Source organism: Cynoglossus semilaevis, chromosome W (genome assembly GCF_000523025.1).
Source record: "Cynoglossus semilaevis isolate Cse_v1.0 chromosome W, Cse_v1.0, whole genome shotgun sequence".
In the NCBI taxonomy this organism is placed as follows: domain Eukaryota; kingdom Metazoa; phylum Chordata; class Actinopteri; order Pleuronectiformes; family Cynoglossidae; genus Cynoglossus; species Cynoglossus semilaevis.
The window spans coordinates 6,653,467-6,679,700 of NC_024327.1; the positions used below are offsets into that span (position 1 = coordinate 6,653,467).

Sequence of the window (26,234 nt, forward strand, 5' to 3'; positions counted from 1 at the left end):
AGTTATTCTTGAAAAGTCTTGAGAAGTCAGAAGTTATTCTTGAAAAGTCTTGAGAAGTCAGTAGTTATTCTTGAAAAGTCTTGAGAAGTCAGAAGTTATTCTTGACAGGATTTGCGTATTAACTACTGTTGTACGAGATTTCCTTGAATACTTCTCCAGTTGTTTATTTTGCTTTATTGTTGGACCTGTTTTGTTTGATGTTTGTTATTAAAACAAATCGACCATCTACCGGCTGCTTCCACTCCTTGCCTGAAGACACCTCACACAGCAAGAATCTTTCAACCCTTTACAGCCATGTGGTGTTCACGTGCAACTTCTGAGCGCTGATTGGCAAAGGCTGCTTCAAACAAAGATTCTCCAATAGAAAACATGTACAGTACATGTACTGAGCTATTCTGCTCAGTAACTCAGGTTAGATCAAAGAAATGCACTTTGGATTCTTTTCCTTTTTGATGTTCTGTTTTCCTCATTATTTGGGCAGAGAAACTGGTTTAGGCCAGTTCTGTGGCCTGTCTCTCTGTCTATCTCCAAGCGTAACAGTCAGTGCCATCCGTACCATACACCATCCTGTTATGTAAACCATGCATGCACACCTTTCTTTAGTACTTCTCCTTTTAGTACAACATATAAAAACAAAACAGTATAAATTGATATGGAAACTTAATGTAATGAATATATTGTAAAGATTGAATAAATGTATTTACAATATCTTAACACCATGTCAGACGTGAGCTTAGTACTGTGGATGGTCTGCAGACAGGATAGTCATTCCACAGGCTTTGAGAATGGACATATTGCACAGGATACATGAAGACCATCTCAGCATCAAAAAGTGCAAAAAAAGGGCGAGAGACAGTTTTCTGGCCTGCATTTAACAAAGACATTGAAACACATTAAGTAAATGTGGAACATGCCAGAAACACAGGAACAAGCAGAGCAAAGAGCCTATGATGGTAGCTGAGGTGCCAACAGCACCATGGGATAAAGTAGGAATAGATTTGTTTCATCTCAGGGGTAAAGACTATTTGGTGGTAATGGATTACTACTCAAACTTCCCTGAGATGGTGCTACTAGCAAATGCAACATCCACCTGTGTCATAACACATGCAAAATCTATCTTCGGCAGGCATGGCATTCCACACACTGTGTTAAGTGACAATGGCCCCTGCTTCAGCGGCAAAGAATGGCAAAGGTTTGCAGGGAAATATGATTTCAAACATGTGACGACAAGCCCACACTATGCACAGTCAACGGCCAAGCTGAAAAAGGAGTTCACATTCTCAAGCAACGCCTAAAGAAAGCCACTGACAGCTACTCAGATCCGCATCTGGCTCTGTTGAGCTACAGAGCATCACCTCTTCAGTGTGGTCTATCGCCAGCTGAACTGCTGATGAAGAGGAAGCTAAGAACAACCTTGCCGAGTCATCCAAACGACAAATTAAAGCAAAAGAATCCTTCAAAGATTAAACATAAGCTACAACAGCAGAAAATCATACAAAACTCATTCTATAACAGAAGAACCAAGCATCTTCCTCCACTGACTACCAACAGCACAGTCAGGATTGAGGATGCTGATGGATGGAGTGCAAAAGTGACTGTGCTGCACTGTGAGAACTGATGATGGACAAATCGTCGCAGTCTGTTAAAAACTACTCAAGGGACTGTGGTGAATCTCAGGAAATACCCACACCTATTATGGACAGGTAACACTGACTCTCACACACCTACTCCAAGTGAACCTGAGTTAAGAAGGTCCACAAGGGGAATCAGAAAGCCTGATAGACTAAACTTATAAACAAAGAAAATTCAATATACATGTTGAACAAAATGTATATTGGCGGATGTTGTGAATATGTTCTGATATACAGTTTATACTGCAGATGTGTAGCAGAGTTATGCTGAAAGAGAAATTGTTAAAATAACTGACACAGCTAATGTGATAGTTCATGTTAATACATTTAGCCTTAGAAAAAGGGGGATGTTATGATTGGATGTTATTACATGTTTGAACGCTAGGCGGCAATACTGGTTTTGTAATTAACTTACCGTATCAGGTAAGGAGTGATAAGAAGAAGACATTACGACTGAGTCAGATTAGCTTTTTATTGGTGGGCAATGTTGCGTTCAAGCAACTTAGATAAAAACAGTTTTAGAGATGGATGTCTAAGTGTGTTTCCACAACCATACTTTAAAAGCACATAAAGCTTCTCAGTGTACAAAAAGTTGTACATTGTGTTCCGTCTCACGACAGAATCAAAACAAGTAGACAATTTTCAGCTGACTTTGTATGTCTTCATAAGTACCTCGTGCCTCGCTCCTCTAAACCCCCACAGAACTTTTTCTTAACTATTTACCTCACAATATTACAGCATCTAAGAACCAGTTAGGAGGGAAAACTAAGCACCTCTCTCACGATTGGTCCATTTCTGATGTAAATCCTCTTGAGACATGCACTCCCATCATGAGTCTGTATGAAGTCTTTGTGTTTGGAGGAGAACTCCCCTTGGGCTCCTGCACAGTTGTGAGGCAAAGACTCACTCTTACTATACAACCACAAATGTGTTAGGGCTCAGCCAGAGAAAGGTGTACATTACCAGGGACAATAATAATAATAATAATAATACATTTTATTTAAAAGCGCCTTTCAAGTCACCCAAGGACACTGTACATAAAACAAAACAAAATAAAACACATACGCCCGGAGAGCAGCGGCAACTCTCACTCTCAGTGGCCAAGATGAAAAACAACTGAAAAACGATAGGGAAGGAGGAGGAGGGAAAAAAGACAACTCCAAACTAGGCCCCGTGGGGGGGAGCGCAGTGTGGGATTTAGAAAAAAGAATAGTGTTAATCTCGGACAGTTTCACCAGTCAGATTATTCTGCCATCTGAGATATCAGTGATAAACTGCAAAACTTCTTCGTCTTTCTATTGCTTCTTAATCCTGTTCTTCTCTGATGACCTAAATCTCTTTATTAGGGAATTAAGGCACTATGAAGCCACATATTTGCATAAATGCTCTAGGTTTTTATGACCAGCACTGGAAACACACTGTGGGTGCAGTAAGTGCACCATGTGCTGCCCCATACCTCAGTTAATGTCTAATTACCATCAGTGCCCGAGTAAAAAGAAGGATCCAGTAGTTTTAAAATGCTACTGGCTGCAAGTGCTGCCCTGTGGAATGGCCTACAGAGCACACACAGGGCCAGTAGTGTGTGTAGAGGCCAGTGTAATTAAAGGGTGCTATAGTGCTGACAGGACTGAGGTGAAGTTTGTCCCACTGACTCAAGGGATATTTCAGGAGGTGTGTTTAAGTGACAGAGTTGTGAGGAATGTTCCAGCAAGACTGGATCTTCCTTATTAACAGGGATGCTGGGGGTTACAGTGTTTTCTTCATTGGAGACCCTGGTTTATTTATTTCCAATCATTCATATATATATATTCATATATATATATAATCAATAAATATTGATGAGCTGAGTGATGTAGTGAAAGAGGATAGAGAAGAAAATGACTTTTATAAATGATGTAGTAAGAAGATTCTGTAACTGTTTAGGGCTGTATTTCAGCAAATGGTCTGGTCAAAATGGATTCAATCGTAGATGCCTTGCTTTGAAGTACTAATTAAACATTAAAAACCCTTATTATGATTTAAGGATCAGTATTCATGATACAAAAATGCTGTGTGTTTATTACTGTCTTTCCATGCATCCTAGAATATGTATTCTCCAAAGTATTTTATTTGTTTGCGAGGACAGTGTAAATAACCAAACTCTCACGAGTGAGACTAATCACAGAAACACAGGTGAGTATGATGACACAGATTACCCCACACAGCAGACAGCAGGAACAGGAAACAGACAGACCTGTGATATAAATTGTGAGGAACACAAGATTACACCCTCCATGTTGTAGTTTAGCTCCACACTGCATTTGGGTCAACTTGATGCTGAATGTAGTTGTCAGCTAGCTAGGAGAAGAATCCCACAGAAGAGTTTTGGAACGTGTGTAGTTGGACATGAAGGTGGTTGGTGTGAAATGAGAGATGAAGAAGTGTGTGATGGAAGCAGATGATCCACTGTGGTGACTCCTTTTCAAGCTTTATCATTTGTATTTAATATGGAAATATGTTCTTTTATTATATTTACAAGGTGTTTCCACCTTGTAAAGAATCAGTGCATTGCGTTAACGCTTTGAGTGGTAGCCAAAGTTTCTGGAGCCAGCCCCTGCAGGTCAGAAGTGGAAGTGTAACAGAATGTCATTCCCAAGTGATTTTCAAATTAGAATTAAAGAGGCAGTCCATCGCTCATATACAGCCTAGGTATAAGATAAAAATAATTTTAAAAACGTTTTTGAACTTTCAACCCTTAGGTCTGCAACAAACATGTGACACACATGATATATTGTACACGCTTCATGGAAATATTGCATGTTTTTCCTACAAATTACTTAAAAATGGGAATAAACATTGTGTAATTAATGCAGAAATAATTCACGGAACCAGACTATTGCATGCAGTCCTTCAGCCGTAACTAAAACTGCCGGGTGTCTGTTCCATCTGCCGGCTCTAATCAGAGTAATGTTCCCTGGAAAGCCAGACTCTTACACTACACATCCACTTGTTACATTTTGTGCAACCAACACCAGATTGTTGCAAATTAGCCACAGAGGAGATTGTGCTCATGTGCTTCATACACGGAAGGTAATGGTAATGACTCACTAAAACAGACGGATGTGATGGACATGCATTAAAAATAGTTTTATTTTAAAGAAATAAAACTATTTTAAAATAGTGAAAGAGAATTAAAAGAATTAAAAATGTTTTTTTTTCTGTTCTAACGCCACTGGGTCTGTATTTTTTTCCCTCCCACCGCCTGTCAGGGCTGAGTGGACCACACATTCTGGTTTTATCTCACAGATACACATGGAAACATATGAACTAGTGGTTCTGAAATGACATGCTGTCCCGTCTCGAGGCAGCATTAAGGAGGAAAAATACCAAGGACTGAACAATATCACGGTTCGGGTATATTCACCATAAATACTTCATTGACATTTACAAGTGCAAACAGTGAGGGATTTCACTGATAACTCCAGTTCTACAATAAATGGTGCAACTCTTAAAAATCCCATTAAATATAAATATTATATAGATTAGCTGTTTTCTTACTAATTAGTTTGAAAGAAAAGAACAAGTATTTAATAACAAATGTATTTCTTTTTAATTACTACATAACACTTATAAAGCCAGGACAGAGACAAAAGACCAAAAAATGTACCTTCTTTGAGATTTCTCAATGAATCGGTTACTTTTTAACTGGTGTGCGTATCTAGGTTGACTTTTCACTGTAAACCAAAGGCTCAGAGTGTAAGCAAGAATGGGTCAGGAACATGTTTTTTTGTTGGTTTTTTTCTTTTTTTGGTCAGCAGCTCATTGCCAGAATGACCAAATGTGTGGATTGATATAAATTGTGAGTTCCTGACTGGCATGACTGCAGTCCAGATCAGTTTCCAAATGTAATTGTCAACAGCACAATGAAAGGGAAACAAAGTAATGTTAACCAGGTTCCCTTTAGCATCGAGTCTTTCAAACAGCATAAATGGTGTAAATGCTGCACCAGCAGGCTAAGAATAAAACCACAATTAAAAAGGGTGTGGGGCATAGAAGGGAACTCTTTGTCTCTCTCTCTCTCCCCCTTTAGTATTGCAGCTATCAATTTCTAAATTCGTAAATGTTGGGTAAATGTTATGTTAGTTAAAAAAGAAACTACTTCAAAAATAAATGTAACATCTTGACTGTATCTGTGTCTTTTTTTCCCCAGTGGTCATCATGTGTATGGGAGCCGAAGGAATACGAGAGGTCATGCTGGCAGCACACAGACGGGGCCTGACCAATGGCAGTTATATGTTCTTTAATGTTGAACTCTTCAATGCCTCGTCCTACGGTAAATTAAACCACTTTACTGCTTTAAATGTGTTCACTTGTATGCAATTTGTTTTAAAAGCTTGACAATTCACCTGAATCTGTTTGAAGTGATAAGGTATGACGAAGTAAGACTGATGTACTGTAGTGTTTTGGGGTCCACTGTCACATACAACCATTTATTGCATGTATGTGTGTTATATATTTTTATTTTATACATTTATAATAAAAAAACATTTATAGGGTAGTGTGAGAGAGCTTGGTTTACTAAATATTGGTCCCTTGTTATGATTTAAGGATCAATATTCATTATCCAAAAATGCTGTGTGTTTATTACTGTCTTTCCATGCATCCTAGAATATGTATTCTCCAAAGTATTTTATTTGTTTGTGAGGATAGTGTAAATAACTCTATAAAGCAGCAGTTGTTCTTTACTGTTGGTCCATTGAAACCAGTCATGTTATAAATCAATGGTGTTTTTAATTCAGAAAACCTGCCTCATCTTTTTCTTTCTTTCACCTCAGGAAACGGGTCATGGAAGAGAGGAGATAATTACGACAACGATGCAAGACAGGCCTACGCTTCCCTGAACACATTGACGCTGCTCAGGTCAATCAAGCCTGAGTTTGAGAACTTCACTGTGGAAATGAGACAGTCCAGTGAAAAAACAGAACTTAGCAACTGCAAGGACTGTGAAAGTGTACGTACAACGTCTGTGTCTGAAACCAGAGTGTATGACTTTTCCTCATCTTTTCCTTATTTTTGTTGTCGCCTTCAAGGGTCACAACAGATCATCTGTCTCCATCGCACATCTTCATCTCTGCCTTTTGTCTCTTAGACACAGTCACTGTCTCTAAACCAGACATCAAGCAGGTCTCACTACTGACTGCTGCTCTTCTGCTGTCACAGATTTGACTTTTCATCTTGTCCTTTCCAAAATTCTTAGTTGTTTATCCCTTGTAAGGTCCTTTGGGTCACCTTACCCCATGTTATATGAATGTAACATGAAATTAAAGATTGAATCGCGAATGTTTAACATTAGATGTGTGTCTATTTTTACCTGGCAGAGAATAAAAGAGTGCGGGTGGGTATGCATTTTAGGACATTTCAGTGAAACAGCTTGTTAGGAGTAGGCAATATACAAAAGAGAACACAGAACATTAGGACACAGCAGAGGATCCAAGTTTATCAACTCCTACACTGAGAGTAATGTGGCAAACGTTTACTTCTGTAGGCACAGGGAAACCCGTTGGTAGTAGAAGGAATAGGAGAAGTAAGTAAAACAACATAGTCCATTGTAAAATTATTATTTTAAAATACATGGTGTAAAATCAAGGCACAACAGAAAAGTTAAAACCTCAGTATTTATCATTATTCCTTAAACCTAAATTCTGAACCTTCTGACATTTTATGCTTCTTTATATCAGTGAGATAAGGCATGTATCACTAAAATGAAATGGGGTAAAACAGATTATTACCACAACCATAATGTAATTATTAATAAGTATACATGGTGGTGCTTTGGCCCAGAGGCAATATCTTGGTGTGGAGGCACAGGGTTCACCTCCTGGAAAAGATCGAATCCCGGTTAGGGTGGTTGGTACTTTCCAGTGGACTCACCACCCGCAGGAAGGTTCGGGGGGTTTGGTACGGTGCAGTGTGATTTGGCTGGCAGTCATAGAGACTGCTGTCCCCGCGACCCGGTAACGGATGAAAATGGATGGATGGGCATTTTTTTGTTGTATGTATATATATTACATATGTATATTTTATGACAATAAGGTGTACTGAGATTGACTAAGCTTTTTAATCTTCTTTCTCTTCCTCTTCTTCTTATTACTATTATTATTTTATATATATATATATATATATATATATAATTCAATTTAAGAAACTTATAAATTTAGGTGTGTAACATTTATACCTATGTCTGAAAGGTTTCTGCTGTTTAGTTGACGGACTACACAACTGCTACATATCTGCAAGCTGTCGAATGTGTTTATGTGGAAAAACTGTCAAAGACTTTAGATGCTGCTATGTAAGTAGCTGCAGCCACCTCACTACTACATCCTCTTCATGTACTACTGCAGGTCAACATTTTTGTTGAGGGATTTCATGATGCCATGCTGCTGTACGCCATTGCTTTACACAAGGCCATGAAGAGTGGATACAGTAAGAAGAATGGAACAGCGATCACTTCTCGCATGTGGAACAGGACATTTGAAGGTAAACCGCATTCTTCTCTTGATTTTCTTCCTATTATCAAACATTAGCCCCCTTACTAGCAACCTATACCTTATTTGACCCTGTGGTGATCTAGCAAACTCCCCACTCCTATAGTTCTTCTAAAGATTGCAGACCTTATACAAAAATCTAGTTACGTTAGAACAAAAACAGGATTCCTTCCGATTATAGCACCATGGACACATTTTTGACACTGTGATCATGTCAACATTGACTTAACCCCTGCTGCTGCTGCTGTTGTTTTTGTTGTTGTTGCTGTTGCTCAGAGGTCCATGTTTGGTTGATCTTTCCACTGGCCTCATGAACTGTAGTTATGAATTGTTCCATGAGTGTCATATTCAGGAAAAAGGTCAGTCACAGTGAACAGTTCAGTGATTTTGGAGGAATCCGTTGAAACTGATATTTAAAGACTGTCTATCAAAATATTCTGGGTTTGAAAGTGTCTGTAGAGCTTCTCCTGCCAACATGGTTCCATGATAACAAAATACAGATCACACGTCATATATAATTAAATGATTACATATATAATGTTCTGCTTCAGTAATGTAGCAGTTATTACCACTGCCTTACACATCTGCCTTACACGCAGAAGTTCCTGGTTTCGAGCCCCTGAGGAACCACATACTTAATGGCGCCTCCTGTGGGAGTTTCTTCAGGTTGCAAAGACTCACACTGCAAATTTCCCTATTGTGGGATGAATGAGGGACTTCAGTTATTATTATTATTATTATTATTATATATAATTATTATTTTATATTATTCATTTCAGGAGTCTTTCAAATGTAGCTTTATTTTGGTGACAGTTTTGGAGTCTTCTATTATCTCATCATTAGGCCTTTTGCCCTTTTTTTGTTTGTTTTTTTACTGATTTTTAAGTTAATTTGCGAGCTAAACAGTGCATTAAACAAAATTCGGGGTCGGGGGAAAAGAAAGCGCAAAGACATTGTTTATTTTTCAAAATAAAATGCTATGCAGACTAACTTTGGGTTTTTTTTGTTTGTTTGTTTTTGTTTTTTGTTTTGTTTTTTTAAAATAACTTAAATGAAAAAAATGTTATTCTCTCTGTATGACCCTGTACCAAATGATCCATGTCCCATTACTGAACCCAGACATGGTAGCTCATTTGTGACTGTTGGATTCCCATGAATTCCTTTTTTCTTTTTCTTTTTACATAGAGCTTTAAATCCTTTAGTTTGCAACAGAGACAGATGTTATGTTCTTAGTTAGTGTGGGGTAAATTACTAAAACAATGATATAAAACACCAAAGGACATAACTGTGATATGCATCAGCTCAGTGTGAGTGGTGCCCATACTTAATTAAATGGCCTATTTTGAAAGGTGAGCTGGAGTCTCTGTACATTTTTATATATGTCTTGAACGCAGTAGTTATGTGATGTGGTCATTGTGTTTGACAGGAATTGCTGGCCAAGTGTCCATAGATGTAAATGGAGACAGAAACGGAGATTTCTCCCTGATGTCCATGACGGATGTTGAGGCAGGAACCTATGAAGTAAGAATACAAACACACTGATCTTCTCTAAGGCATTATATTGGTATTTCCATATGAGTGTGTGTGTTTACATCATCATGTAAACAATAAGTAAAAGAAAAAGAACACAAAAAGAGCTAAATAAATGGAATTTAAAGTTGGTCTAATAACATTCTGAGAAACAACAATGCAACATTTATAAAGACAATTTATTGATATAAAACATATTTTAAAAAACTAACTAATATCTAACCAAACACTTCTGGTAAATGGAATATATCTTACTAGTTATTTGCACGCCTTAGAGATATGATTTCAGCTCACTAACCACCGACACGAAGAAAAACAAGGGGAAAAAAGTTTTCTAATTCTTCTAAGTTGTTTGTAAACAGTTGATTTATTCTGCTTCATTACAATAGGTAAAAGGTTGTCTCAGTAGTAGTATTAGGTTCATGTTGCTATGCACTTGTAACACGATTTTGAGCATGTTGTATTCTAAATCATTTGGCGTTAACACCTGTTCCCACACAAACCTTATCTTAAGAAGTTGTTCAGACATTTAGTAACACGCTGAGACTTAGTGACTTTTTTAAATGCCTGGGCAATAATTCCACCAAACCAGCCACGAGGGTACACGAATCAGTGTTTTATAGTGCCGGTCCCATGCCCGAATAAATGATGTTGCGTCAGGAAGGGCATCCAGCGTAAAACTTTTAGCCATATCAAATATGCGCATCACTATAACAATATCCATACCGGATCGGTCGAGGCCCGGGTTAACAACGCCCGCCAACAGTGCCGTTGACCTACAGGGCACTGATGGAAATTGGGCTACTGTTGGTCAAAGACAAAGAAGAAGAGGAGGACGATTGATTCAGACAAAAAGAAAAAAGAGGAAGAATAGAAGTGTTGGTCTGAAGTTTGGAACTTTGAATGTAGGTACAATGACAGGGAAAAGTAGAGAAATAGCTGATGTGATGGAGAGAAGAAGAGTAGATATTTTGTGTGTGCAGTAGACCAGGTGGAAGGGCAGCAGGGCTAGAAACATTGGAGGAGGCTACAAACTGTTTTATCATAGTTCAGATGGGAAGAGAAATGGAGTAGGGGTGATCCTAAAGGAAGAATATGTAAGAAATGTGGTAGAGGTGAAACGAGAGTCAGACAGGTTGATGTGTCTGAAGGTAGAAAAAGAAGGAGTGATGATAAATGTTGTTAGCGGTTATGCCCCACAGGTGGGCTGTGAGTTGGAAGAAAAGGAGAAGTTCTGGAAGGAGCTGGATTGGATGATAGAGAGTATCCCCAAGGGAGAGAGAGTGGTGATTGGAGCAGACCTAAATGGTCATGTAGGGGAAGGGAACAGAGGAGATGAGGAAGTGATAGGTAGGTTTGGTGTTAGGGAGAGAAACTTGGAAGGACTACATCAAGGATCGGCCCTGAGCCCCTTCTTGTTTGCTGTGGTGATGGACAGATTGACAGATGAGGTCAGACAGGAGTCCCCATGGACTATGTTGTTTGCAGATGACATTGTGATCTGTAGCGAGAGTAGGCTGCAGCTAGAAGAGAACCTAGAGAGGTGGAGGTTTGCACTAGAAAGAAGAGGAATGAAGGTCAGTCGTAGCAAGACAGAGTACATGTGTGTAAACGAAAGGGAGAACAGTGAAATCGTGAGGTTACAAGGAGCAGAGGTGGTGAAGGTGCAGGAGTTTAGGTACTTAGGATCAACTGTTCAGAGCAGCTGCGACTGTGGAAGAGAGGTGAGGAATAGGGTACAGGCAGGATGGAACAGCTGGAGAAAAGTGTCAGGGCTGATCTGTGACAGAAGAGTGTCAGCTAAGGTGAAGGGAAAGGTTTACAGGCGGGTGGTGAGCCCAGCCATGATGTATGGTTTAGAGACGGTAGCAATAGGCAGAAGACAGGAGGCGGAGCTGGAGGTGGCAGAGTTAAAGATGCTAAGATTCTCTTTAGGAGTGACAAGAATGGACAGGATCAGGAATGAGGTCATTAGAGGGACAACACAGACAGGAAGGTTAGGAGAAAAAGCTAGAGAAGCCAGATTGAGATGGTTTGGACATGTGCAGAGGAGGGACAGTGGATACATCGGGAGAAGAATGTTAGAGATGGAGCTACCAGGGAGGAGAAAGAGAGGAAGGCCAAAGAGGAGATATATGGATGTAGTGAGGGAGGACATGCAGATAGTTGGAGTCAGAGTAGAAGATGCAGAGAACAGGGAGAGATGGAAATCAATGATTCGCTGTGGCAACCCCTGAAAAAGGGACCAAGCCGAAAGAAGAAAGAAGAAGAAGGGCAATAATTCCACCATTCCTCCTCTTACTATTGCTCTAATACACAGTTGACACATTGTGATGCACAATGCAGGAAAGAGGTTTTGTTTCATAAAGCGGTTGCCGCTTCAGATATCATTTCAACGCCCAGCATGTGTTTGTGGAGGGTTCAACTTCTGGACACAGGCCCGGCTTGCGTTAGATCATCTTTATCAAGTGTTGGGCAGGAAGACAAGCCCACCCATCCATCTATTTTCGTCTGCTTATCCGTTACCGGGTCGGGGGGCAGCGTCTCCATAACCACCACCTAAATCACACTGCATCGCCCTCCGTGAACCTTCCTGCGGATGGTAAGTCCACTGGAAGGCGCCAACCACATTAACTGGGATTCGATCTTGCCCAGGAGGTGAACCCTGGGGTTCCACACAAATGACAGAGACATTGCCTCTGGGCCAAAGCGCCACAGAAAGACAAGCTGACTGGAATAATGTATTGTGTGGGGAACTAAAGACTGATTTATATTGTTTAGGACTACAGCTTCATGGACCTTTTCAAAACAACTGTCAATGTGTTCACCAAGCCACTTTCAAGATTTGTCTTTCTGTCCCAGTAATAAACAGGAAAAAAAGCTGTTGATTTATTAGGATTAACCATGATTAGTCAGTAATCTTCATTAATCCAGAGTTACCCTTTGATTAAACACTTTAATAAGTTATATCAATGTGTTCTTCTATGTTGTAGCTGGTGGCCAACTACTATGCTGAAAATAAATCTTTTGTGAAGCTGCCAGCCTTCAACGACGAACATTTTACTTTGAAAGGATCACCTATATCACAGCCAGAGATGACAAACAAATCATGTAAGTTTACTACTGTTCATTCAAGCCTGTCACCTACTGCATGTTCTGTATATGTGCAGGTTTTGACAAGTGACTGCCTCCCACAGGTGGACTAGGAGTGTCAGCGCTGACCGGAGTCATAGTGGGAGCTGTGCTGGGAACAGCTATGCTTATAGGATTCTACTTTTTCAGGTATTTATATATTTATTTTGCCCTGATTAGCTAAAAAGTATAGAAGTAGTTGTAAAAAGTATTTTATTGTACAGTGTCACTCTTTAATATGGTGTTTTTCAACCTTGGGGTTGTAACCCTGGGTTGTGTCGCCTGGAATTCAAATGGGGTTGCTTGTCTAGTAATTACTGTTGAAAATATTTCAGGGAAAATAAAGCTGCTTACAGGATTTTTAACCTCCCTGTAATGTGTTGGTTCCGCTGCAGAAAGAACTACAGGATCACTGTCGAGCGCCGCTCGCGCATTGAGGAGAGCAACACGGGGAAGCACCGCCAGCTACGAGAAGACTCTGTCAGGTCGAACTTCTCAGCAGCGTAACCAGCGTTCTTGGCTCTGACTTAGCCAAGAACGCTGAGACTGAGATTTTATGTTTGTATCCTTCTGTATTTTGACCTCTTGTAACTCAGGACAGTTGTAAAACAGTCACAAAGCACCACTTACTTTGGACTTTGTTCTTCCATACAAAGGTATATGATTGTACTGGTGTATAGACAGCTTTGGCCATATGTATCTTTGGAGAAGGATGGTTGACATGACTGTGAACTATTCAGGACAGATAGTGTATGTGGGATTTTGTGTGTGTGCGTTTTTGTGTGTGTGTGTGTTAACATGCACAACACGGATGGTGATGTCTACTGTACTTTTGCCTTTCAGGTTAATGCACACAGGCTTGATGTTTAGGTGAGTGATTGCAGAAAAAAAAACGGCAAACTTGATATAGCTGGGGTTAACTGATGAAAATGGATATAGGCCAGATCTATATCTACATGCATAGGCTATAAGCTACTGATATTGTAATGTTTTCACTTTACCTTGGTAAACTACCAGCAGCCTCCATTCAAACCCAGTTAATTTTCTTCACATCACTGCTGATTCTTTTACCACTTTAGATCATGGCAGGAGCAGACATTTTGTTTCTGTTATTCTTTCATAAATACACAAAAAATTGTGGTACTGCTCTCTAAAGAAGAATATTTTAGAACTTCCTGTTTATTAATAAATACAATTGCTGGGTTTCCCTATACATTTGGTAAACAGGAGAGTGAGCATAAATCCACCAAACTTCAAAAAAATCTGCTGACAATAAAGCATCTAATGTGTTTTTATGATCTTGGTGATTTCCCTGACTCACCTCACAATCAGAGGTGACTACGACTGAATGTTGATTTCATTTCAAGTTTTTTTATGCCGAGTTGTTTTTTTTAATATTAAATTTTAATACAATTTTCCCATAATGAACAAATTGGTCTAGCTTCTAGCTGAAGCCTCAGTATCCCCAACTTCATCTTATTTGAAAAAAAAAAGAAACACTTTTTTTAATGAAATATACTTTGTGACTTAGTATTTCGGGGCAAAGAAGGCACAGTGAAAACAGTTCATGTCTGCCTCCACATTCTAATCTTCTTCCTGTCCCATTGTAAATCCCAGTAGGTCACCCAGTTACAGTGAGGCGAGTAGGAAGATAATCCAGTGTAAAAGCTGCTTAATATTAACTAATTATGTGATTGAATTATTACCATTATATTCATCTTCAGAAAGTGGAGTAGAGGCTTTTACCCATGGACATTTCTGTGTGATACAGTATACTTCATGAAGAGCAGAGACTGCAGAAAGGCCATCATTTCCCCCTGCTTTAAACTTTAGTGAGGTTTAGATGTGTATAAAGGTCTCTGTTAGTGATATTCTTGGTGCAGAATCTAAGGACAGGGGTTTTTGTTTTAGAAACAAAATAATGTCAGTGAACTTGTTAAATAAACTCAGAACATCTGCTGGGTCACTTTGTGTAGTGACAGTAAACAGACAGTAAGGAGCACCACACGCACTTCCTTTATGTAACCATCTGTATAATGTTACTATAATGACTTTTGTTATCTTGTAAGGTATAGTGACCTTAATGTATTTAAATTATTTCCTGTTATTTATAACACTAGTATTTCAAAAACCTGTTTTCCTCTGGATTTTCAATTAAACTTCCTCCTATTGGGTTTCTTCCTAATTATTTCTGGATCACAGCTGAACAGACTCCAATTGTGGCAGCAGAACACTGCGTTAGAAGTGTGTACGCTTTGTTGTTGGTTTAGAACTGCGTTCCTAGAACGCTCATTACGGTATAAAGTGGGTTGCTAATACTACAATGAGCTACTTCACCTGTTTCCGCAGCAGCTCATCCATCTCATTCTCTCTCTTCCTCCTCGGCTTCTACTCAAACACTCTCTATGTCCTCTTTATTATTCACCTAAATAGACTAGCTATAAATGAGGTCTTTAAAATTAGATATATGTGATATTTGGCTTATTTGTTAAAAGATGAACAGGTGTTCTGACGGATCAGTATACACCATCAGAATAGCATAGGTCCCTCAAACTGATAGTTATCAGTTTATATACACAGAATATATACTATCAGAGCAATATATGCCCTTGTGAGACGAGTGTTTTTAACTATTGATTAGCATATTTATGCCTTTATACACAGACACACTAAACTGAAAGGAGTTTAATACACTATGCTATTCTGATGGGCAAAATACACCTGAGTATATACTGTACATGTAGTTTTATTACACTGTATTCTATCAGTCAAATGGGTGAAATACACCTATTGGAATAATATGTGTGTAATCTAGTGGTTTTCTTTTGTGCACAGGCTCAGTAGATAACGTATACTATTCTAACAGTGTAGAGATCAGAGAATCAGCTGAAAGATTTTTACATGGACTTGTTTACACTTCTGCAAACCACCCAGGTAACTATAACTAGACATACTCATTTTCTATATAAATGAAACATCCATCCAATGTGCCTGATTCTCTCCAGAACACACTGAAGCACTAGTCTGCCTTTCTGCACTCATTTCCATCGTCTGTCCTTGTGAATCGTCTTGTGAATGTCTGCAATATGCTCATTTACTGTGCACACTGTGAAAACATTTCCACTCTCGTCCCAGAGGCTTTGTCAGTTCTGACGACTCTTGACAGAACTGGGAAAATCTCTTGGACAAGACATAAAATGTTTTTATCAGAACCACAGTTCTACTTGCTACTGACTAAACATCGGAGTACTATGAATATGTTCTCTTGAAGCTTTCAGCCCAACGCATTTGCTCTTTTTTTTTTTTTTGGTCTCTTGTCCAGTAAATTTCATTCTGGCAAACTGTGCCACTGCCTAACAGACATAAACCGAAGCCAGGATAGAGAAGGAGAACAGACAGTGCTAGCATCACATGGCCATGTAGAGAGTAAAAATGTGGTCCAGTTCCCCTCTGTAGCTCATACAAGTCTGGCTTTTAATGGTCCTCTGATTCTATAAAAGCAACATTATTGAAGCCAACTTCGATTACACACCATTAACAACTAGCTTTGGCTGTACATATTATGCAAACTTGATTTGTTTTGAGTTTTGGTGAACATATTTGTGTCTGATTACTCCTTACGTGCCAGTTTTAACTACTAAGTTGATTATTTTTATAAAATGACTAAATCTGTATTTATTTTTCTGAAAACAAGCCATTCTGATTTCACCAGCTTTGTGAAGTAACAAAGCAGTCCATTATAATAGTGAGTAGTAGTAGCTCTATTCCTACTTGACTCCTACCTGCAAGAGTATCAACCGTTATTTTTTTTAGTTGTACATGACTGCCAGGTTTACCATACCTTACTGCACATGCTCACAAAATAGAAACAGTGGTTCAGCCATTGCCATGGTTACGTAAAGCCGCCCTCAGGTCTTTCCTCAGTGAGTTGAGCTGACTATGCAGCAGCTCAATAAATTTAAAGGCAAAGGCCTCCAGACCAGGAACACCTGCCTTTTCTGTCTACTCCATTTGCCAAATCAAACTCACTCTTATTAAACACCTTCCTATACCCTTAACTGCTGGGCCGAGGAAAGTCAACAATTGAAAGGGGTTAGAAAAAAAAGATGTTTACAGGAACGTAATTGTTAGGATGTTGTAAATACATTTATTCAATCTTTACAATATATTCATTATATTAAGTTTCCATATCAATTTATGTTTGTTTTTAAATGCTGTACTAAAAGGAGAAGTACTGAAGAAATGTGTGCATGCTGATGGTTTACATAACAGGATGGTATGGATAGCACTGACTGGTACTGACTGTTACACTTGGAGATAGAGACAGGACACAGAACCGGCCAGAACTAGTTTCTTTGCCCAAATAAGGAGACCGACAAAAGACAAAGAGAGAAAAACATCAGAATTGCATGATCTTATCTGACTTGATTAAGTGCAGCACATGCACATGGCTCCTATTGGTGGAGAATCTTTGTTTGGAGCAGCCTTTGCCAATCAGCGCTCAGAAGTGGCGTGTGAACACCACATGGCTGTGAAGCGCCAAGGTGCTGACCATTGAAGTGTGTGTAAAAAACTGTATTTAAACCTTGAGCACTGAGATGTTCCTCAGTGCAGTTCTGAATGTAACCATTGTTCTGCACTCCTTGCTGCAAGTAAAACTTTTAAAACTTTGAGATCTCGTGTTTGATTCTTTATTTGATCAGATCTTTATTTGATCTTTATTTGAATTCTTCGTGTGTTAGGAAACTGGGGTATGAACTAACAGCATATTTTACAGTCCTATCTAACAGAGAAAGTTTCCTGACAGTAATGATTTCTGAAAATTATATGTTTCAACGTAAAAGAGTGAGATCTAGTGAGGAAGTAAGACTAACATTTCTTTCAAAAACAGGAAAGTATTTTTTACACTTTCCTGGCAAACACTCACTGCTGGATAGGAGCAACACAGGTTTGACAATTTATTTTTTCTTCAAATTTCTCTTGCTGCTCAGGGTTTTTTGTTTTTATTTTTATTTTTTGTTCTGGAGAGATCAGGAAAAAGCATTTAAAAGGAAATTCTTCCCTGTTATACTCCAGGGTTTCCAACAGTGTGTGACCGTGTGGTATGCATCCATTAACAGTCAGCCTTCAATCCAATCCAGTGCAAACTATTCCAGCAATGTGTCTGGGCTGTTTTTCAACCATCACTTATGTGGTTTTTCGAAAGCTTATGCATGCATGCACATATTTGAATGTTTTAAAACAAAACATTCTTCATTTTCAGGAAAGCCGCCAAAACACCCTATTACACAACAGCTGAGCCAGAGAGCTGACAGGAACAGGAGCAAGGCGTCTATCAGTATCAATACTGATGGATGTTTCCTCTCAGCACTGGGCTTATCCCACAATCCCCTTGTTTATTTATGCTCCCCCTTTCCCCTTTACATACAATATACATAGCTGAGGTGGATGTTGCAGGAGCTGAAGGTCAGTGTTCGTTAGAAATAGCTGAGAAAAATTAAATTGTAGTGACATTACTCCAAAAAATAGTTACATCGAAAGTAATTGGACAAAGTAGGTTTTTTGAAGACGTTTCGCCTCTCATCCAAGAGGCTTCTTCAGTTCTAACTGACTACTAGGAAATTCTGGTATTTAGCCTTCGGGGGCTACATACCTATAACGAGGGTCTTTGCAGAAAGGGGGGATGGAGGTGTGGTGAAACCCACCCTATTCAAAGGAGGGTGGAATGTAAAGTCACCAGGTTGGAGGTGTGAATGGGGAGTGATACCATAGCTATGTTTCACCTGAGCGACACTATTGGCTGGGTGTCCTTTGAACTGAAACTGTCGTCTTGTTTTCAGGGGGAGGGTTGAAATTGTTTGGGCACGACATTGTAGGTGGATGAAAGGTTGTGTCTCAAACCACCTCCTCTATTCAGAGATGATTTCTCCAAATTAACGTAGATGGCTTCCTTCACCCCTCTCTCAAACCATCTGTCTTCTCTGGCGAGGATATGTACATCCTCATCCACAAAAGTGTGTCCTTTGTCCTCAAGATGTAGATCAAGGTCAAGGTCAGCTTTAAACTTATCTTTATTAGTCATTGTGACACAGCACAGCACAGCACACCATGCACAACGAAATTTACCCTCTGCATTTAACCCATCACCAAAGTGAACAGTGGGCACGCCCGGGGAGCAGTGCTTGAGGACGATGCCATCCTTCACCACTAGGCCACCACTAGGCCACCACTGTCAATACCTTCACAAGTACAGAACATACAGAGGTATCGAAATTACGTTCCTCGCCTTCCCGTGCGCTGACAGACAGACAATACTGAACGAAAAACATTAAGGTGCAATAACAATAAGGTGCATGTATAGCATTAAAGTGCTGTATAGTCTGTGCAATAAAACATTAAGGTGCAACAAAAGACATTAGGTGCATGTGTAGTCTGTTCAATGAAAGGAGTAGTGTACATTACAATTGCAATTGGTCGGGTGAAGAAAAAAGAGATTTGCAACCATGTTGTACCATGTCAAAAAGTATATACATGAAGTACATAATAAATATAGTAATATAATAATATAATTAGCAGCAGATGAGGTGGTAATAGTGCATTGTATTACAAGTCAATAGTGCATTTTATAGCATTTCAACAGTGCAAGTGGTGGATATGTAAAAGAGGCAAAGGTACAGGTGGATGGTGGTGAGTACGGAGGCAGACAGTGCAGTGAGGGGGGGTGATCAGTTCTGTGTGCGTGTGTTTGGGAGGGTTGAGTTCAATTTTTTTTGATGAACAGATGAGTCCTGCTCTGAGGAGCTGGCTCTTCTGTGTTGTTGCATACACTTGTACAGTGGTTGTTTGGTTTCCCCAATGTCAGGGCACTGTCCTCACTGCACTGTATACTGCATATACAACGTTGCTCTGTTTGTGGTGAGGTATTTTGTCCTTTGGATGAACCAGTTTTTGTCTAAGTGTGTTGGTGGGTTTGAAATGGACAGGAATTTGGTGCTGGTTAGAAATTCTCCTAAGTTTTTTTGAAGGTCCCGGCAACATAAGGAATGACAATGTTGTTCCGTTAGTTACCGTTCTCCTCTCTGTTCTTCTGGTTGGTTTAGGTGGCTTTGGAGAAGGCCCAATTGGGGTAGCCGCAGGTCTTTAAAACTCCTTTGATGTGGGACTGTTCCTTAGCCTTAGCCAGTTGCTTTCAATGTAACTATTTTTTGGATTAAATGACCTGGATGACTGAGAACCTACACAGACACGTAGTGACATTACCTACAGCTTGAAGAAAAGCTGACCTAACAGCCCTTGAAATGTTTTGAAATATTTGGTTGCCCTTAAAATTTGCACGAATAAAGCTGTAAAAGATGCAGTTTGTAAGATGCTATTATTACTATTAATAATAAAAATAATGACGATGATGATAATAATAATAATAATAATACACTTTGAACTTTCGTTTGATCTCAAACTTGGGAAATTCTTGTGTTACCAGTGAATCTGCTGCCACAGGCGCCAAGTATGTGGTTCCTAGCAAAATCAAGAGACAAAAACATATTTAAAATATATTTTAATCATGAGAGAAATTTCACACGATTTTGTAATTTAAAAAAAAGAAGAAATTCCTAATACTGTACCTTTAAACTAGGGTATCCAAACTCTCGGGTCAGGGGCCACTTACATCCCACAAACCCCCAACATCTTTCCCATGACAAGTAGTTAAACATTAATTAAATTTTGCCCATGAGACGATTTTATTTTATTTTTAAATGTGTTAGTTATCATTAAAAGTCTGTAGTTGATTATTTAAGAATTGAGGTGAGAAGATGTTTACTATCTGTTTACACTGTAATATTGTACAGTGTTTTTAAAAGACAAACTACTTTTTCTAACTTGTTTTATGCTTTTAAAAATCGAACACTGATGTGGGCCACCAACAAAAAGACGATGGCAATAATGAGTTTGAGACCCTGGCTCTAATTATTTTTATTAATTTATATTTTGTTTTCAGTTTTTTGTGATAATTATCAAATGTTATCCCTCCAATGATAAAGGTTCAATTGGATAATTTTTTAATTGAGCATACAACACACTTCTTCAAGAATAAAAATGACTACTTAATTTACATAGATTTATTGCCACCTACTTGATCAAAACTGCAACTATATAAATAGGTTGTGGTTACTTAACTAATCACGCCACAGCAAGAAGAGTTTGCCATGGAGAAGGCTGATGCGCCGTTTTGTTATAGTTTAAATACCCTAAAGGGTTGTTAAAATGCAATGCACTGATGCATGCGCATTGTGTGTGAGTATTGCTGCCGCATTCTCTGAATTTTATAAGCATTTGTATTCAGAAATAAACACTTCAACCGGTGGCATGATGCTAGTGATATACTAATACAAGCTTCCTAGCAATGTGATTGCTGTTTCAGTATGCTTTTGACAAACCCTGTTACTTTTCAGCAACTAGCTACTTCTCCCTTAGATTTAGATCTACATGAATTTAATGGGACGATGCCATTGAAGATGTATTGTACTGCACACATTGTGTAATTATTCCCAAAGGGAGCATTTGTGAAATTGTACATAACAGTTCCAATGTAGTAATATCTGAAACATTAGTGGTAATAATAAGTAATTCTATCTAATTATACCGATACCTGAGTGTTATATATCAGCTGATAACTGATACCAACAGATAATGTAGTTGAATTTATTTCTTTATTCATCATTGTTAAATTAATGTACTCTATACCTCACCATCTGACAAAGACTCAAAGAGTCAGGTTTGACTTAACTATTATATAACACTAACTTTATTTTACAAAAAGTAAAAAAGTACACAGAGATAGCAATTTTAACATTTTTTATAGCCTAAATTATTGTGCACTAGCAGCAACTTGTACTAACACAAAAAAGCGGGACTTTATTTCAGTTTAACCACTGACAAAGGTTGTACATCAAAAACAATGAGTTCTAGCACACTGTTATTTTTGCCATTGGCTGTTGAAGGTTTTTGCAGTGCTTCCGTCACAGTTACCTGCTTTATTGTGTTGTCCCTTTGTTTTGTTTTGTTTTCATAATGTACTTCACATTACAAGATTGGCATACAGCTGATTCTTAGCCCACGTCTATGCCATTGCTCTGGCTTGCTGGCAGGCTGTGCGTAAAATTTGGCACAAACATCTGATCTTATTAATAATTTAGAAATGTTCGTGAAGAACCCCCTCACATATTAATTGAAACGTGTTAAGAATCTTCATGCTCTTCTAGTGTGATTTTTATCCATTTTTAAGGATGGTTCGAAAAGTATCTGAAAATGTTCTATTTAGCATTAATGGCAACTGGGATTGACTAACTGTAATGGTAACTCTATGTTTTCTCATTTTGAGTAACTCTGCGTTGTTTTTCTGTCTCATTCATGATTTCACTAATCAAATGTTGGTGTGTGTCCCATCATTAGGGTCATTTAGGAGTTTACATCTTACAGAGGAAGATTAGACTTTGTGTTGACATTTCACTGCATGTGAGATGAGGAAACAGCAGCGGGATGTTTGGAGTGATGCCTGAGTTTTGATTGGCATCACATGCTGTAAACACAACAGAAGGAGCCACTCAGCGTTAGCCTCAACAAAGAAAGCTAATTTTGGTCTCTTCCCTATTACCATATCAGAACGTTGACGATGTTGATAAGGATGTTTGAATCTGTTGAGGCTGGTAACGTCAAGAGCTTTTTATCAGATCAAATTCTCACACTCTCTTCGGCTAAGTTGACTATTTGCAGTGGAATGCTTTCTCTCTCAGCTTGGAGAGAAATGCCTTCCTTCCTTCTTTACTTTATACTTCCTTTCTCATTAGGCTGTGCTTGACCTCTATGGTTTTTTGTTTTTTTACTCTAGCGTTTCTGTTTCCTGACTGTTGTTGACATTTTAAAAAATTGTCTTGGACAGAATAACTGGAGCCATCTGAGTTTTTCTTTTTTTTACATTTCAACAATTTAAAACAAATAATTTTTTCAGGTTGCTAAAATAGAAAATGAGCGCATTTCTGTTTGTTTTATATTTCAGCTAATTGTTTTTATAGTGTAACAGATTTCATAAATATTTGGACATAGTGAAGAAAAAATCTAGAGGGAAGTTATACACAACCAGAATGGCTTTTTCCAGATGTCCATTATATAAACTGCTGTATAATGAGTATAAATAATTAATAATTAAAATAGAATACAGTGGTTTATTTGACTATTCAAAAAAGTTGCTGCATACTTGTTGTTTATTGTGGAAGTTCATGTTCTTCCTGGTAGTCCTGTCCCTACAACAGTGACAATTAGGCAGGGTTTTTGGTACTGTCTTTAGTTCCTGGTACTACAAAAACATGTCTGAAGAAGTAGATAGACTTGTAAGTTTAACTCTGCAGTTTGAAGTGGACTTTTTTGTTTGGACAGTTTGCTTTTACTAATTACCTAAATTGTATTTGATGGAATTGAATGAAGCATTGTTTAAATGCAACTGAGAATATAATACGACTTTGCAAACCTAAAAATGCTATATTTAATCAAATACATAATAAAGATAAGTTTTATGTTCAAAAAAGATAAACTTTATTATTTATTTACAGATATATACTCTTGGATTTGGTGGCGCTTTGGCCCAGAGGCAATGTCTCTGTCATTGGTGTGGAACCCCAGGGTTCACCTTCTGGGCAAGTTCGAATCCTGGTCAGGGTGGTTGGTACTTTCCAGTGGACTCACCACCCGCAGGTTTAGGGGGTTGGTGCGGTGCAATGTGATTTGGGGGGCGACTGCTGCCCCGCGACCTGGTAACGGATAAGCAGATGAAAATGGATGGATGGACTCTTGGATTTGCATATTCACACTGTGTTCCAAAAAGGCCGGGACAGGAGCTACAGAAAGAAACACCTTTTGGAACATTGTACAGGTGAACGGTTTAAATGGAAACAGGTGAGTTCAAACACTGGTTATAAAAGGACCCTCTTCTACATATGGCAGAATTCCTTTACTGAACACAGCCACACAGCTTGATTCATGTTTTGCCTGATTTCAATCTGCAATCAGAAGTTCCTGCAGCTGTCCTCATTATGATTTCTTTAGAAGTGTGTCATCTCATTAATTCATCAAAGTCAGACAAAGCAGAATGTGGAGCACATTAATCTCTCAGTGCATCACGGAGAAATTGCTCCCTCATGTTTTCCACATCTGAACATCAACACAACAGCACTGGCTGCTCATTTCCCTGCACTTAACATCCCCTGGGAGAAGCGAGGAAAGGCAAAACAGGCAGTGCTCTGCAGCCTTATCAGTGATTGTCTGACTAAAGTAGGCAGCAAATAAGCAGTGTGTCACACTGAAAACATTAGTAAGAGCTCCAGAGCCTGAGTCAGTCAATCAAACCACAAAAAATGTTCTCAGCAAGTGCTTTCTATAGCACAAGTCCATTTACTTGCAGTACATATTGGTAAATGTATAAAAATGTCATGCACTATAAGGTTATTGTACATGTGTTTGCAGTTTGCAAAGAAGTTAATCAATTGAAAAAAGTCACAGAAAAAGTCACTGTGATCCAGTAGATTCTAAGCAACTGTTGAAAAGCAAGTCTATATACAAAGAACATACAGTACAAGTTTGTTAATTACAACTCCAAATACATGACACGACCTTCCAATAAAGACAAACCAGCCCCCAGGTAATGCTCAGCTATCAGTGGTTAGACTCAGACTACAACCTTATTCACTACTGGACTGTAGGTATCAGCACTTACAGGACCTGTAGTTATCACTGAGGTGGGTCGTACAGAATATCAAAGAGAAGAAAAAAATACTTTTTTTTTTTGACAATTGCCTGTGACAGTGAATATGTGCTTTAAGTTCTAATTTCCTAAAAATAGGATCACAAAATGGATATTATATCTAGTGAAGAAGACTTATAACTAGTGGCTGGTGACTATTTCAGAAGTTACATCACATAGTGTTCATACATTCTTTAAAAAGTTTATTATTATAGAAATTTGCCATCATCCAGATGGTGTGTTGGTTGCACAAAGCCTGAAAGCAGTTTAGCATTCCCACACACAATAATCACAAGAAAAGGTAAAAACAAACATGGCAGACAATGTAGGCAGAAAAATTAATAAATCTGAAAAAAGACTTGTTTTCATAATATTGCTTTTTAATATTGTCTTCTCTATTGTGATAATAGACTGTAACACAAGGTTCATATTTCTAAGTTAGTGTCAGTATTTATACACAGAGACACACATACACACAGTCCAAATGTAAAAATACCCCACAGTTCATAACCAGTTTGAAGAGTAGGCTGTCACGTGGCCTTCAGGCTGCCCCCACACCAACCGTTACCAGGGAAACAGTGTATCAATGCTTACTAGCTTAGCACTCTCCTCATAACTTGTTACTTTGACAACAGGAATGTCAATTAGTTCTGGTGAAAAAGGGAGAGGAAAAAAGAAGTTTGACCATCTTTTGTGCGTCCACCTTGTTTCTTGTAACAACGATTGGAGCTGCAATAACTAAAAAGCAATAAAGTGTAGCAGTAAATCAACACGGCTTCTCATTAACAGCAGTTCAAATGACCCCTTTAGGCATGCATTCCAGGCTGATGCTAAAACGTGTCAACACATCAGCGTATCTTTAATGTGGCTCGTTTGGCTGCAATCTGATATTCAGTGCAGTTCATACTTTAAACCTTGTAACTCCTTTTATGACTGGAGGATTTTTTTCACCTCTACATCCCCTGGTGCGTGGTCTCCACCATATTGCCTTCTGTGAAATAAGAACCAGTTCAGAGCCTCCTCTAAATGTCTTTGGCTGGTTTTATTGGTCAGAGTTAATAGGTTGGGTCTGAAAAAGTCCACGTTTGACACAATTACATTTGTTCAAGATGGGCAGAAACCAAAGTGGAGCTGGAGGTTCATTAAACTCACCCTTAAAGCCACTGGGTTAAATGGCTCTGCGCAGATTTAAACACAGATGAGCTGTCTCACTTCATTGTGATATAGAGATACTCAAACACAAACCTATAGGCTTTAAAGCTCTTTAGGTACTTGACATGCCTTTCTCTTTAATTAGACAGCATTCCTTTGTCAGGCCGCCTTTCACTGCTTGTCACTCACTGATGGTGACCAACAGCACCAAGACAAAGCATAAGGGGCCCCCAAAAAGAATAAATCTGTCAGACAGCCAGCAGATTGTGATAGTCTCCTAAGTCCTGCTCTTCTTCTTTTTCTTTCGGCTTTGTCCCTTTTTTTTCAGGGGTTGCCACAGCAGATCATTGATTTCCATCTCTCCCTGTTCTCTGTATCTTCTACTCTGACTCCAACTATCTGCATGTCCTCCCTCACTACATCCATATATCTCCTCTTTGGCCTTCCTCTCTTTCTCCTACCTGGTAGCTCCAT

General features: G+C 38.8%; 2 protein-coding genes across 3 annotated transcripts in view; one reads left to right on the plus strand and one right to left on the minus strand.

The window, feature by feature from the left end:
• The window catches only part of LOC103397062 (atrial natriuretic peptide receptor 3-like), a 43,083-nt gene extending 27,677 nt beyond the window's left edge, over positions 1-15,406 (plus strand). The window contains exons 2-8 of the mRNA XM_008335310.3: positions 5,821-5,943; positions 6,446-6,621; positions 8,012-8,147; positions 9,582-9,676; positions 12,679-12,796; positions 12,883-12,967; positions 13,213-15,406. Of these exons, the coding sequence (XP_008333532.1) occupies positions 5,821-5,943; positions 6,446-6,621; positions 8,012-8,147; positions 9,582-9,676; positions 12,679-12,796; positions 12,883-12,967; positions 13,213-13,324 (845 nt within the window). The 3' untranslated portion in view covers positions 13,325-15,406. The remainder of the gene's footprint in view (positions 1-5,820; positions 5,944-6,445; positions 6,622-8,011; positions 8,148-9,581; positions 9,677-12,678; positions 12,797-12,882; positions 12,968-13,212) is intronic.
• The window catches only part of LOC112486372 (uncharacterized), a 52,474-nt gene that overhangs the window by 11,708 nt on the left and 14,532 nt on the right, over positions 1-26,234 (minus strand). The window lies entirely within an intron of this gene.